Source organism: Leuresthes tenuis, unplaced genomic scaffold, assembly GCF_036924035.1.
Source record: "Leuresthes tenuis unplaced genomic scaffold, fLeuTen1.0.hap1 SCAF_20, whole genome shotgun sequence".
Lineage (NCBI taxonomy): Eukaryota > Metazoa > Chordata > Actinopteri > Atheriniformes > Atherinopsidae > Leuresthes > Leuresthes tenuis.
The window spans coordinates 17,008,965-17,023,085 of record NW_027325374.1 but is presented as its reverse complement, the minus strand read 5'-3'; the positions used below and the strand labels follow the sequence as shown (position 1 = coordinate 17,023,085).

At 42.4% G+C, this 14,121-nt stretch overlaps 3 protein-coding genes across 3 annotated transcripts; 1 reads left to right on the top strand and 2 right to left on the bottom strand.

Annotated features, from left to right (window-relative positions):
• Positions 1-191: 191 nt before the first annotated feature.
• dmc1 (DNA meiotic recombinase 1) lies at positions 192-3,693 on the bottom strand. The gene is made up of 13 exons (XM_072373257.1): positions 3,603-3,693; positions 3,259-3,303; positions 3,008-3,154; positions 2,791-2,873; positions 2,593-2,645; positions 2,432-2,473; positions 2,237-2,309; positions 1,987-2,078; positions 1,740-1,813; positions 1,472-1,586; positions 947-1,007; positions 724-840; positions 192-379 (listed from the first exon to the last, which is right to left on the bottom strand). Exons 1-13 carry the CDS (start codon positions 3,657-3,659, stop codon positions 310-312), a joined length of 1,029 nt encoding a protein of 342 aa, XP_072229358.1. The 5' UTR covers positions 3,660-3,693; the 3' UTR covers positions 192-309.
• Positions 3,694-4,676: 983 nt separating this feature from the next.
• tomm22 (translocase of outer mitochondrial membrane 22 homolog (yeast)) lies at positions 4,677-7,047 on the bottom strand. Its single transcript, XM_072373382.1, has 4 exons — positions 6,736-7,047; positions 6,301-6,419; positions 5,879-5,996; positions 4,677-5,751 (listed from the first exon to the last, which is right to left on the bottom strand). The coding sequence occupies exons 1-4, from the start codon at positions 6,823-6,825 to the stop codon at positions 5,677-5,679; spliced, it is 402 nt and encodes a 133-aa protein (XP_072229483.1). The 5' UTR covers positions 6,826-7,047; the 3' UTR covers positions 4,677-5,676.
• A 583-nt stretch (positions 7,048-7,630) lies between these two features.
• maff (v-maf avian musculoaponeurotic fibrosarcoma oncogene homolog F) lies at positions 7,631-13,591 on the top strand. The gene is made up of 3 exons (XM_072373422.1): positions 7,631-7,881; positions 10,756-10,848; positions 11,034-13,591. Exons 2-3 carry the CDS (start codon positions 10,816-10,818, stop codon positions 11,475-11,477), a joined length of 477 nt encoding a protein of 158 aa, XP_072229523.1. The 5' UTR covers positions 7,631-7,881; positions 10,756-10,815; the 3' UTR covers positions 11,478-13,591.
• Positions 13,592-14,121: the final 530 nt, after the last annotated feature.

Genomic DNA, 14,121 nt, shown 5'->3' with positions numbered 1-14,121 from the left:
ACAATGCTCACTATTACCAATCACTGCGTTTTTGTTATTCTCTAATGATTAAAAGAAAAGGACCACTCTCATTAGACCAAACTGTAACCCACGACTTTATATTATTCATTTTAACATGTGAGAAACATATAAACAATACCACTTTGAGTGAATAAATACAAATACAGTAACACAGGACCATCAGAGTTAACTTTAACGAGTTGTATAAGATAAGAAAAAACAATAAATATGTCAATTGAATATACTATAAATAACTTGACAGATAAGTTGGGAACAGGTCGACATTCAAGGGCCTTCTCATATGATCCCTCACTCTTTTGCATCAGTAACTCCACCAGCAGAGATGGCAAAGGTGGCCTCGTTCTCGGGCATCTCAGGACTAGAGGAAATCAAAGAGTAGAGAAAATCAGTTTTAGACTCGAAGTGAAGTCATCCAACCCTCGTCCATCTTGAGTCCAAACTATTTTAATTCCTCAAATTATGGTATCAATTTCAGATTCAGTTTGACTATGGAAAATCAGTCAGCCACAATCTCCTTCGGGATCAGCCATCTGCCAGTTTGTTCTAGTGGGTGTTTACTTAATCTTACTTCAAGGTGGCAGAAAATAGAAGCCGCATTGATCTCTTGCATTGATGTATTTTTGCCCCATCCCAAGTTAAATGTAAGCACAAACAATAAATAACCTGGAGACGCAACAAATTCCCACTTAAACTCCCAGATACCTGTCAAATATCTTGGCAATTCTCATCTCTCCACGTCCTTTCCTCAGGCTGATCCTTGTAGTGGAGGCATGGGCCAAGATGTGCCCACCGATGGGCTTCTTGGGATCAGCTTGAAATCTGAAATTGAACAGAAAAACACACATCACTCTTTCAAAACCGTGGTTTTTTTTAAGGACAAAACTCGTGGTACTTATTCAAAATGAGGATATTAGTAAACCCTTACGTCATTCCTGCCCCAGGATCAGCTGTCATTTGGTTGGAAACAAACACGGCGACATTGTACTCTAGGAAAAAACATACATGACAGCAAATAAAATATATCCTCCGTGGAGGGGGGGTCCTACAAAAGGATTTGCGAGTGATCACTGAGTTGCATGTACTGGCAAAATGCCGTGACTGATTGATCTCAACACAGATTTACTTTGCATACTTGTACATAATTCAATACAATAAGATTTGAATTCATCATTCATTGCATTTTTTTAAATCTCGGGTTAAATCTGCCATGTCTAAGGATGGTTGTATTGCATGTCTCCCTAAATTCATGACAAATTGGTCATGTTTACAATAGAATTCATGTGACAAGCCCACAATTTCAATGTGCCTGAACATCATGTAATCGTGTGCCTTCAGATATGTGCAATAATGTGAGTGTGAACGAGGAAATGAGTGCGTCAGGCAGATGCTTCAGACTCTGGAAGAGTTTCAATTAACCCCCCCTTTCTGAAATTCAACGCCTTGTTCACACCTTCAGAGATCTTCTGCAATCTGGAGAGCATCTGGGCCAATTTCTGCTGACGCTCGGCCAGCTCCCCGCGACCAGAAAAGTCGACTCGAAACAAAGCCATGATGGAGTCGATGATCTAACGGAAACGAGCAAAGGCCCTAACTTTAGGATTCTGTAACGGCTGTTTGGGATAGAAAAAGAATAAGGTAATGCTCTAAAAGTGCCGTCTTTACAGAACAGACAGGAGTAGCAAAGCCACAGAAACTTTCGATGAGCTTTTACTGCTTACCAACAGTTTGAACACCCCTCCTTCTTCATGAAACTTGGCCGCTACAAAGTCCAGCAGCTCCATCTGGTGTTCACCTGAAGGAAGACCGCACACCATTTAAACACCATTTAAACACACATGAAAGGATACAAGTCCACCGGGTTATAGTGTTGAACGACAGACTTTACAACCTACAAACGTAAAGAAAAAAAAGAAAGTGGACTATTGAAATATTATTGTTGAAATAAACTGTGGAGTGTGTTCGCACTGGTGTAGGCTCGGGCATAAAGCACATTGTCCAGTACAGCATCGTGGTCCACATTAAACCTGTCAGCGATGTCTCGCAGCCTGTCTGGGCGACTGGAGTCAGACAACCACGAGTCAAGGATAATGGAGGGCAGATAAACAGTTACATGATGAGACCTGCTAGTACAATGTCTTTCATTCACACTCATTCACAGTATCGCCCAAGCTGCGCATGTTAAATATTGGATAGGTGTTACCACTGAAAAGGATACAAGGTATTCTCAGTGTCAATGAAGATGACTTTTCCACCCGAGTAACCGTCCTCGCCTGGCAGCTGTGCAGTGACTGGACAAAACAACACAGAACTGGTTTTTAATCACCATAAAAAGAAAAAGAAAAAGAACCAGATGATTCTTATACCAAATCACTTTAAAGGAGGAGACGGTTCCAAAAGGCGTGTTGCTCACCACAGAGTGTGTGAGACAGCTGGGTCTTCCCTGTGCGGAACTCTGTCGGATAAATGCAGCAAACACCATGATGTTTGATCCCTTTTAAAGCATGGAGTCGAATGTATTCAACAAGAGGAAGACGTTACAAAAGAAACCATTACAGCCAGGCGTCTCCTCACCTCCAAAGGCCTCTGTGATAGCCATACTCTCTACACCTCCACCCAGCAGTTTGCTGCACAGACACAGATGACAGGCACAAGTAAGAAGACAGGAACACGAACTGCATTCAAGCCAAGGATAAAACAACCCCAGCCCAAGAAGCTGCAGTATCTAGCCTGATCTTACATGATCAGTGTGTTTAACGACTAAATCTTAACTCAAACTCTTGGCTCCCAGTTGAGATGTGGAACACCTGCTTCCTCCTGGCACTGTACTCAAAGGCCGTCTGGAAACCGACATTCTGTAATGAAAAAGCAATCCTTGAAATGATGAACTACACAGGTCTGCGAATCACTTCGGCCCCACAGGAACATCAAGAACTCGCTTGCAGGTTTGAAGACTTCAAAACATCAGATGTAAACAGTCACATCTTACCAGCATTTTTCCTGCAGCCTCCTTGATTTTCTCCACTTTGGCTTCTGACAGACCCTTGATGTTGCAAAGGGCTTTGCGGGTGGTCATCTGGATCCCCTTCACAGTGCAAATACCCACTGACTTCAGCTTTTTTAAGTCTGCCATGTTCTGTGGTCACAGGTAGGGAGCGACAGTGGAGAGAAATTGTCACGCAACAGTGCAGACTTGACTTTTAATGCCTTAAATATGTTTCAGCCCTGCTGTTTACTCACAATCCCATGTTTCTGTAGGAGGTCAATGTCTTGGAAGAAGGACTCCTGAAGTGTTCAGGGAAAACAACAAAGATTGTTGGGTAGAACATTAAAAACCTGGAACACAACCAAAGCTTAACCCACTGATAAATGACTGTGACTAACATACATTTTAATTTACAACACAAATGTTATTTTTAATATATATATATATATATATATATATATATATATACAAATTCGGATTTTTCAAACATGCCAATATCTTTTTTCAGTAATGAGGGGTTATCTTGTGGGAAGTCGATGCTAAACTTATAATTGTTGAAAATAGAAAAAAAATATATATAAATACAGCTACATCTTACCTCATCGTCCTGGATACCTGTATTTTCTTCGACAACCTGATCCTCGGCTACTTTCATTTTTCAGCAAAGAGCGGAGTGTTAAATTGTTAAAAGTTTACAGGTTCACCTGAACAGCCTGAAGCTATGGGAAAATCGGAAAAGTTAGCTAAATCGACCGTTAGCGAACTCCGGTGTCACAAAATATTATGTTGACACTGTCGGAACTAATCTAATATAATTGTTTTTAAATCAAATAAAAAAACGATAATAGTTTGCTAATGTACTGCTCAATGTTCGTTTTTTTCCCTTTTGAAACAGCTCGTGAGCATCGCGCAACTGGCGGGAATTTCTGACTTTAGGTGCGTTCATGTGCCGCCGAAAATTCTGTTTTACCCATTTAAATGAGTACAACTACTCAGAAAGTATCATTTTAGTAGTGCTGGTTACGCCATTAACCCAACTGTTATCAATATCTCCATAAGGCTTTTTATAAAATAATCTGAACTTCAAAAATAGCAATTAGCCTTGCTCACAGGAAGCATGTTGTAATTTCACCCTCAAGACCAGGAACTGGGAAAAACGCGTGAAGGCAGCACTGGACACAATAATTAGAATGGCTTTTTTCTTCATTGTACAGCTATAATAATTTTTGTATTGCAAGCTTGACTGGACAGGTGTGCGTAGTAAGTAGTATTATAATGACTATAAACTTCTAAGTGCCTTATCAACTCCAGATGACTTGTCATTACGAAAAAGCACAGGTGTGATCATTAATTAATTGCATTTCAACATTATATTTATGTGCTTCAGTGTCCATTACCATGTAAATAGTTGTGCTTTTCAGCTATTACACCTCAAACGTTCTACTATGAAGAAGTTCTAATGCATCTGAGTGATTGTGCAAAAACACAAATTCCTCATTAAAAAATAATTCAGTAACATTCACAATTAATAGGCAGAAAAACACCATGATTACCCCTTAAGCTAATATAATTCAAATAAAATTATGTATTTTGACATTTCATGCTAAGTTAATGCAGTATGGGCAGTTTTGAAATTTAAGACATAAACACCATCACTTCAAGAAAACAAGTCTTTCTGTTTCATTTGGTGTTTTAATTTTTGCAGTCGTGTTTGAGAAAAAGCAGTGACATAGGTTTGTTTGTTCGTAAGAGAATGTAAATTGTTATATAAATGTCAACAGGGACGTATCCCTTAAGACTAGATGTGTCAGTGTAATATTGGCATCAAAGATGTCTCCTGTCTAAAATTCCAAAATAATTTCAATTTCACATGTAAGCAGAGAAAAGGAATAATCTCATCTCTAGACCAGATGAAATCGGCTTTTGTTGCACAATGTAACCTCGCTGCTCAAAGCAGAAAGACAATAAAAACGATGACCAAGGTAGGTAGCATTGCACTTTGACATATACACATATTACAATGACTTGTGATGAATGTAGACAGAAAAACGCCACACAGAAAAGAGTGCGGCTTAGTTTTGTAGAACTACAAGAGACTTCTCTGTCGACACTATTGAAAAGTGTTTAGAGCAGCTCCACCTGTCAATTCTTTGGAAATAACATTGTTCTCCACATACAACCAAAAAAACTGCATGAAGATGGACAGAACTGCTAGAACAAAAATATTCCTCAGACTGCGAACACTAAGACACACAACCTCCAGACCACTTCTCTTTGTCACACACTCACCTGCTATCCCCTAAAGAACACATTATTTATGCTGACAGAAGTATCTATTTCATAAAAAAAGAAAAAAAAAAAAAAAGAGTGACATAATAGAGGCGGCGCTCTTGGAGATCAGTCTCTGTATGACATTGGGAATAAGGAGAAACAGCGAGAGAGAAGCTTTACACATCATACCCTTCTCTTCCGACCCAATTAACCAAAACAATGTTCTGTAGTGAGCCTAATGCAGTGTTGTGGATTCACAGCCTTTTTCTTTCCTTTTTTTTTTCTTAACAAAACATCTGCATTTCTTTGCTCTTCTCCGTGGTCTCTCTGTCTCTCCTAATGGGCGACCCTGCTGTGTTGCTGGCAGCAGATCTCAGGCTGATGTCCTCAAAACCTGTTGCTCACATTTTGCCAGGAGCAGGAGGCATCATGCCCGGCATCCCACCAGACATCCCAGAGTTGGGACCTAACAGGATCTGGAATGGAAAAAAAGAAGAAAAAAGAAGGGATTGAATGTGTTCATTAAAACACATCAACACTTTTCATCTTCATTTCTGTCTAATGCAAGTGAAGCGCGTGACCACGAGCGCATGTAAAACTCACCTGTCTCTGCTGTTGTAGCTGCTGCTGCTCCAGCTGTAGTCTCTCCGTCTCAAACACAACGGGCAGCACCAGGATCATGAAGGAGGTGGTGCCCACCCAGAGTGCGGAGCGGGAAAAGCTGAAACACAGTGAACAACCTGATGTGTTATTAAACCAGTGCAAGCTTAAGAACCGATCTTGCAAGACAGAACGGCAAATACAACAAATATTCAGAAAAAACGCCCACAAAAATGCAAAATCTGAAACAGTGATTTTGTACTGTATATTGAGAGTGCATTTCAATTTCAATGTAGACTTATTCTAGAGTAAAAACTCTTGTTCTGCATCATTTCCTGCGACCCCCGTCACTTTGACATCAAATAACACACAGCAAAGATATTAATGCAACAACAGAGTGAGGAGGAAACCCTGCAAAAACATACCTGTAAAACTTTTTGGCCAGTGAGACAGAACACTGAGCGGACGTCTCGGCAGCTGAGCGCACTGTGTCTGGAAACATCTCCGTCAGACCCCACAGCCTCTCCGTCAGCGTCTCATCCAGCTGAACAGGGCAGAACGCCCACAACATTAATACAAGAATATTGTAGGCAGAAAATACTGAAATAATTTAATAACAGTGAGTCAAGGTAAGTAATTACACTTTATATTTTGGTTTGTGTGTATAAGAAAATGATGTGTAATAATGTCGTAACAGTTGAACAACGTGATTGCTTTGAACGCTATGAATGACACCCCGGGTAGCTAACTGGTTAGCTTGCTACAACCACGTTAGCAAGCCATATTCAGCTAGAATAATGAAAAACCTAATGAAGCACCACCATTATTACAGTGGAACCATTGAAAGATCAAATACTAACATCTTCATCTTCGTCGTCGTCTATCTCGTCTTCTGGGGGCCGGGTAGACACCGGGCCCGCAGCGGGGGAAAGCTCCTCGATTCCGGCCATGTCTTCTGGTAGCCCGCTCCTCCTTGACTCGTTAGGTCAGCTGTGTGTAAGGCGAGCAAGTCGCTACAAAATACGCCAAAGCCGGCGAACAGTTTTTGGTCTATTTCTATTTATTTTTTACCTGTCTAACTACAGTCTGAGGTCACAGTTGGAAAAGCGTGAGGCTCGTCAGGGTCGGATGACGGTAGCAGGGCAGGGGTCATTCTGAACGCCATCTAAAATGAAAATGCGCCCCCTGTCGTACCGACTGTCTAATAGCAAGTGTCTTTGGTCAAAAATAGAAAGTTGTGAAAGGCTTCATACAACTTGTTCTTCGTATCAATTTATGGACACTAAAATAAGAATATTCGATTTCTCCGACCTCAAATTCAAATAGCTTATTAAAAGTCCGGACAACAAACCAAAAGCCTCTGGATAGGTCTCTCGTCTTTACGTTTTATTCTTTTGTACTGCTTGTAATTTAACATTGATTTGTTACAGGTATTATTGTTTCTCTTTTAGTCATCTCTAATTTATAATTACTAATAATTTATTACAATCATATAGCTATCCATCTCTCTATCTATGTGGATATATAATTAATTATTATTATATATAATCATATTATAAATAGATATAGATATATGTATGTATGTATGTATGTATGTATGTATGTATGACGTATGCGTTTACCCGAGTTTTTAAAAATATTTTTATTGGATCTAGCTTTTCTTTCGCATGGCTCAAAATGTTAAGCAGTGGTCGTAAAGACTAGCTCCTAAACTGCTCCCTGTGTTTGAACTTTTTTCCAGCGAAGTTGTTGCTCTTGCTGGGAACGGAGAAGGGGGGCCCGGTAATGGAAAAGTTCTGGGATGCAGGGATTCCTTGTTTACATCCTCCTGGAGTACGCCGCGGGGCGGAGTTGGCTCCGCCCTCATTCTTCAAGCCTTACGTCATTGTCGTTTGTGTTTTTGTTTTTTTTTTATGAATGAAAGAATCCAACCTCAGAGAACAGCAGAGTAATTCCGGGAAAAGGCGGACTGACATTTAGTCGCCAGAGTCGCGTCGGCCCAGCAGGTACGTTTTAATTTCTGGACTATCAAACTTTAAAATGTTGAAATGTTTAAATTTAGTGATAACAGCCGGGTAGGTAGGTGAATGGAATCCGTCGCGCAACTCGCGACCAAGGGCAGGCAGCTGTTTGCTTTTATCTCTTTAGCTCGTCTCAAGCTGTTGATGCTAGATGCTAACTGTTAACACTACTAGCATGTTTAAAATAACGCGAATAAATTGGCCTAGCTTCATATTTATGTCCACACGCTGACATCGTCTTACAGCTAAAGTTGATTCTCGCTTTCGTATCTTATCTGTTTGTGTTAGGACTATTTCGGTTGCTTATTTGAAGTCTAAATTAATGTCGGGGGCACTCGTGATGGCTGTTTACTATAGCTGAAACGCCTTTACCCTAAGCTGGTCAGCTCCCTTCCGTATAAGGACACGGTTTGATTCTAGATGTCACCAAGTAAATACATACACACTTTAGGAGATGAGTTGGATTATTATCGTCGATTTAGTACATTTGATGTCAAACTGAGTTGATATTGAAGAGCTTGATGTATGAGAACCGTGTTATAGCTCAGTGTTAGCCTTGCTGCGCTCACTTGTTGCTTTCCACTTCGGTAGCGTTACTTAACAGTGCTGGATCCCCTGAGTGGTATTTTTAGGAAGGCACAAACTTGGATATCCTGTGCTGTTTGGACAGAAAAGTCGCGGTCACTGTTGGTTTTCCTGGATTTGTACTGACTGTCAGCCTTGGTGGAGCTGAGCAAAGGGTTTATTGCTGAATCACCATGACTTTACGAAACGGCGGTCTCATCGGTTAACAGCCAGAGTCCGCTGGCTGCTTGGACAACCACGGTTGCTGCAGCCTCGGACTTCCTACGCATTTCGGGAAATGCAGTTTATTGTTAGCAAACTGAGGGGCTTAGGAGCAAGTATTTCGTTTGGCTTTGTTTGCTAAGACACCCAGAGTAGGTCGAAATGTACACAAACTGGGCAAAAAGCAGCTCCACAGGGACTTTACAGACTAAACAACTACATAATCAATTCAGAATTTTAAAAGATGTCAAAGATGCAGCAAAGACAGTTAGATTAACACTGTCAAAGTAAAGGGAAAACCACCAGAAAGAGACACAAAGGGCAACAAAACAAAATGTGAAACGAGCACAAGTGGAAGCAAAGGGGTTTGTCATAAACACAGACACACTACAGCAGCAGAGACCTGAACACATCCATGATGTCGCTTTGTATTTCTGTCCATCTCCTATATCTTGTTTCTGTGTCGTACAGGTTGGGGAACTTTTTCCCAGTATGTGCCCAGAGGCCCGTGCTCATAATCCAACCGTAGACGTCAGCTTAGAAACGCCAAAGTTGTTTCTACGGCGCAGATTTTTATGCAAGTAGGATTTTAGATTGTGTAACCAACTGGAGATCCCGCTTCAAACCGCCTAGAAGCTCAAACAAATTTGAATCTATAGACACTACGGTTTCACTTGAAACTGCAGAATCTTTAGGCAGCATTTTCCTCCTACTTTGAAAAACAAAACGCTACCCACACCCTCATGATTGTTATGCTGAAAGAGGAAGAAGGGTTAACTTGTAAGAGATCACAGCGATTCTTTATTAACCCAGAAATCATTGGTATTGTGCCATGTCCACATAAGCCTGTTTCTCAGTAAAAACGACAAGGGCATTGGAGGCTGCTGAATAATCAGCATCATCCTAAAATGAGCTCACGGTGGTCTTTTATTCTTCCTCTAACATTCAGTATCATGTAACCTACTTAGTTGGCTTTCTTTATGCCGTTCTCTACACATCTGGACTATAGAGAGACTTAGTGAAAGGCCTTTCGCTCTCTAAAGAGAAATTCCAGCGTTGCAATAGATCAGAAAGTTGAAAGCAACATGGGAAAACACCCTGTGGGCTTTATGATCTCAATGTAACATTTGTCAGTGTTAATTAAATGCTAATCTCAAAAGCACGATGCCAGAGTCAGCAGTGTGTGCCGTCTCACCCGCACGCTGTGTGGTCCTTTCTGTGCCCTGTGTGCTCTGGTCAAGTACAGAGCTGAAGTGCAGAATCATTTTATCAACGCCACAGCGATCTGAGGCGCACGGTTACATCAGCAAAGGGATGACTAAGGGGAAAAAAGAGCAGTTAAATTTGTCCCACTCTGAGATTACTTGCATCCCACACAACAATATCTGCGAGCTGACCTTAAGAGGCGTGCAGGAAGTCTCCGTGCCATCAGTGTGAGAAGAATGTGGGAACGTTTGCGTTGAGCAGTCCCACTGCTGCCGTTAGAATTAGTTACAACTGACAAAAGATGTGTTTAATTTCATATAGAGAGCTTATTATGATTAAAGGTTTAAAGCGTGACAGTTCAAATATTAAAAGTTGTGGTCAGTTTAACAGTCACACACACACACACACACACACACACACACACACACACACACACACACACACACACACACACACACACACTGTCACAGTGAAAGCTTTGAGCCGTTGGTGTTCACAAGAGGAAGTGTTGAGGGAATTGGTTGGGACACCTGCTTTGAGCAACCAAAGGGCAGACACATGATAACTTCCTCCTCGCTGTTCCAGCTAACAAAAAAAAAAAAGGCATGTCATTTTCAAAACCTCCTCTTCCTCGCATATCAAACCGCCGGCTTTAATGAGAGAGTGCGTCTGGGGGAAGCATGAAAGATCTGTGGGTTCTCCTTTTCTTCATCGTGCATGACTGGCTGTCTTGTGAGCGGATGGTAAATGTCAGGCCAGGAGCGGATCAGAAGTACACAATGAGTCGAGTCACATGAGATTGATGTACCTTTCTTTTTTCCCTTTTTTTTTTTTTTTTTTTTCTAATCCAGTTTCTGTTCTTCCCAGAGTGTCTATATTTGTTTCAACTGGTGCTCGGGGGGGGAAAAACCCGAAGACAATTGGATCATGACGACGGAGAGAAACAGCAAAGCTCTGAAGGTAAAACGCACTACGAGGGGGGGAAAAGAAGCCGTTTCTCTCAAAAAGAATGAGTCATCTTTATGATCTCGGACTATTTTGAAACTCCAGTGCTGAAAAGAATGTTCAGCATTCTTCCATGCACATCTTTTTGTCTTTTTTTTTTTTCACACCCTCTCCTCCTGTTTCCCCTTTCCTTTCTTCAGGTGAAGCAGGAATGTGGCGAGAATGTGCCCTTCCTGTCAGACAGTGAGCTCATGTCCCTCTCAGTGCGGGAGCTAAATCTTCACCTGCGCGGCCTCTCCCGCGAGGAGATCCAGAAACTGAAGCAGCGCCGGCGCACCTTGAAAAATCGGGGCTACGCCGCCAGCTGCAGGGTCAAACGGGTCTCCCAGCGAGAGGCCCTGGAGCAGCAGAAAATGGAGCTCCAGAGGGAGGTGGAGCGGCTCGGGGCTGAGAACGCCGGCATGAGGAAGGAGCTGGAGGGTCTCGGCACACGCCTGGCTGCCCTCCAGAGGTTCGCCAGGAGCCTGGAGGCTGGAGGAGGCAGCCTGCTGGCCACAGCTCCACGCCTCAACACCGCCTCGGTCATCACCATCGTGAAGAGTCCACCGCAGCCTCAGTCACAGAGAGAACAGGAGCCGTCGTAGAAGGAGCTCCTGGAACTTGACTGGGGGAGGGGGGGTGGTAGACGGTCTGCAGTGCAAACACACATCCACACACCTGTAGGCATACATATACTATACCCACACAGAGAAGAGAAGAAGAGGAAGACTATGGTAGTAGAAAAATACTAAATGCTTGTCTGCGTTGCGCCTTGTTAAATGTTTTGTCACTCAGAATCGCTCACTTCAGCGCAGGAAGGTGCGTCATGTCACCGAGCAGCGAGCGCTTGGCTAATATTTTCCACGTGAGGAACAGGAGCGTCATCCAGGACGGGCGGAGGTGTCCTCTGACTGCCGCAGTGTGTGTGACGCTGCAGTTTAGTTGACTGAAAAAGTGCTTTTCTTTTCAGCCACTTCAAAGTTTGGAATTCTGAGTTGGATGTGGTTAAATGTGCACGAGGCATCGGGCTCCGACGTGCTCGGTCAGCAAGGCCGGGGCCGTCTTCCTGCTTCCGTTTGTGGCCCCCGATTAACGGCAGGGAGGAGCGGACCTGTGTGCAGCTTCATGCCACAACTCTACAACGTTTGCATTTCTGACACATTTCTAGTCTGAAATTAGCTGTGACCTTTGTGGATGAATAATTCCCAGATTATCTTCAATAGATCATCTTCATGTAATATATTTGGAGCTCCCTCAAAGGTCCACAGGCCAAAGCAGACAGACACGCCTGCTTTTGCTCTTAATATTTAGAGAGCAAATTGAGAGATTCTGCTGAAAGTCCACCATATAGTTCAGCGAGTTCACTTCTCCCCACCCGATCTCCACCTTTCACCGTGTGGGAAGAGTCTCTCTGTACGGCGTGTGGTCACATTTCTCACCTCAGCTCTGTGCCTTCAGCGTACGTAGGAGCCGAAAGAAGTGAAAATGGACTGCAGTCGCTCCATCTTGCCTACTCGCGACCACGCATCACTTTCTCTCTCTTTCTCCGTCTGTGGATTTGAATTTTTTTCACATTACTCATTTCACCAACCCCCCCGTTGTGCAGTGATTGCGTGACGGTCCGTTGTGGCTTCCGCCGACCCCCCCGCAATGTCATTTTTGCTCTTCAAAACAAAGAGAGAGAGAAAGCGCCGGAGCAGTCGCGTCTGGAGGGAATTCCGCTCACACCAATGCAAACCCTCCGCGTACATTCCCCGTTCTGTGTTTATTTGTAATGTTTGTACGTGCCGCCGAGAGACGAAAATGTTGAGTGACATTTATAAGAGATATATTCTATATTTTATTTGTATTTAAAAGTAGATGTTATGAAAAGACAAGCTAACGAGTGCTGTGATGTTCTACGTGTCTTCAAAAGTACTTTTGACTAGTCTGAGGATGTTCTCATGTCTAATTATTGTGTTGTGTGGCAACGATGATTCCAAAATGTTTTCTGATTAGCTGGATAGGAATATTCAAAGCCAATGGCCATATTGCTGTTTGATTATTTCTGTGTGCGTTTGTACCGGCTTGTCATAGTGGATTCTCGGAGGGACATTATTTTTCTATGACGATTTGTACGTCCTTTGTGTGAAAATCTGAGGATGCTTCCGAGTCGGCGGGGCGGGAACATCCAGAGAGTTTAGAGGAGAGCAGGTGGGACGAGAAGAGGAAGCGGTTTCTGATGGGAAGGAGGGAGACGAGAGGGCCGAGGAGTTGCGGGGTGACGGGGAAAGAAAGTAGGAAAGGCAGGCTGAAAAGGAAAGTGCAGAGAGGTGGAGCTAGATACACTTGAAGTCCCCCATCAGACGTTGGTCTGCTTCAGTCAGGATTTGTCTTCCCGACTCGAACAGATCTATATTTCCTGGAGTTCAGGCCACTGAATAGTGCTAGCAATATTCTATATTCGAGTAGGCATTGTAACACGGTAACTGTGTTGACAAATAACTCCTAAATATGAGGCATATATATTTAGCTATATATGAATATCGTTGTGACAAAGCATTTATTCACAATATTTTATCGTCTCACATCTGTCAGATTGTGCTGGATGTTTTGTAATACCTGCAAAACAAAAAATGGTCTTTGTATTTATTACCTGTATTTTTTCTATTGTGAAAATTTAAGTACATTGTCTATTTTATATATTAATTATAATAAATGTTGTACATATTGTACATAAGCTGGTGCTTGTCGGCTGCGTTGGAACAGCGAAGTGCGCACGTGGCGCAGGGAGGAAGTGGGGCAACAGGATGTGTTGTCACGCCGTATCAAACGTCCAGCTTCCAGTACGAATGCTGTGCCGGTGTATTTTTAAGCCCAGACACACTGCTTTTCTTTTCTTTTTTTAATAATTATATATTTTGATGCATTTAAACAGACTTTTACCCCAAAACTCAAGATTCACACTTATTCATAGTGTTTTCCAGCTCATCCAATTTAGCTAAGAACTATTACATAGTCGTTCACGGCATTAAGAGCTACCTTTATGGATCATACACAGAAAGTCCTACTCTCTTGCAGATATTCACTCTGTACAAATATTAATTGTCCAGTTTAAGTCCATAAAACGGCGTTAAAACGAATAAGCGATTGTTCCGTCACTGTAGTTGTGATTTGGCCAAAGGATCAAGAATCGTGAAAGGGGCACATGAGAGTTAACAGTTTTTCAATGCAATACAACCTATAACAGCATTTCACATCAATCATGCC

Bases quoted from the DNA above. Each gene is read 5' to 3' on its own strand.
- tomm22 (XM_072373382.1), bottom strand. From the start codon at position 6,825: ATGGCCGGAATCGAGGAGCTTTCCCCCGCTGCGGGCCCGGTGTCTACC. The intron at 5,997-6,300 runs GTATGTTTTTGC...ACTGTGTTTCAG, and splicing joins CTGGCCAAAAAGTTTTACAG to CTTTTCCCGCTCCGCACTCT. The intron at 5,752-5,878 runs GTGAGTTTTACA...TTTCCATTCCAG, and splicing joins AGCTACAACAGCAGAGACAG to ATCCTGTTAGGTCCCAACTC.
- maff (XM_072373422.1), top strand. From the start codon at position 10,816: ATGACGACGGAGAGAAACAGCAAAGCTCTGAAG. The intron at 10,849-11,033 runs GTAAAACGCACT...TCCTTTCTTCAG, and splicing joins GAAACAGCAAAGCTCTGAAG to GTGAAGCAGGAATGTGGCGA.
- dmc1 (XM_072373257.1), bottom strand. From the start codon at position 3,659: ATGAAAGTAGCCGAGGATCAGGTTGTCGAAGAAAATACAGGTATCCAG. The intron at 2,079-2,236 runs GTATCCTTTTCA...GTCTGACTCCAG, and splicing joins ATTGACACTGAGAATACCTT to TCGCCCAGACAGGCTGCGAG. The intron at 841-946 runs GTAAGGGTTTAC...GTTCAATTTCAG, and splicing joins GATCCTGGGGCAGGAATGAC to ATTTCAAGCTGATCCCAAGA.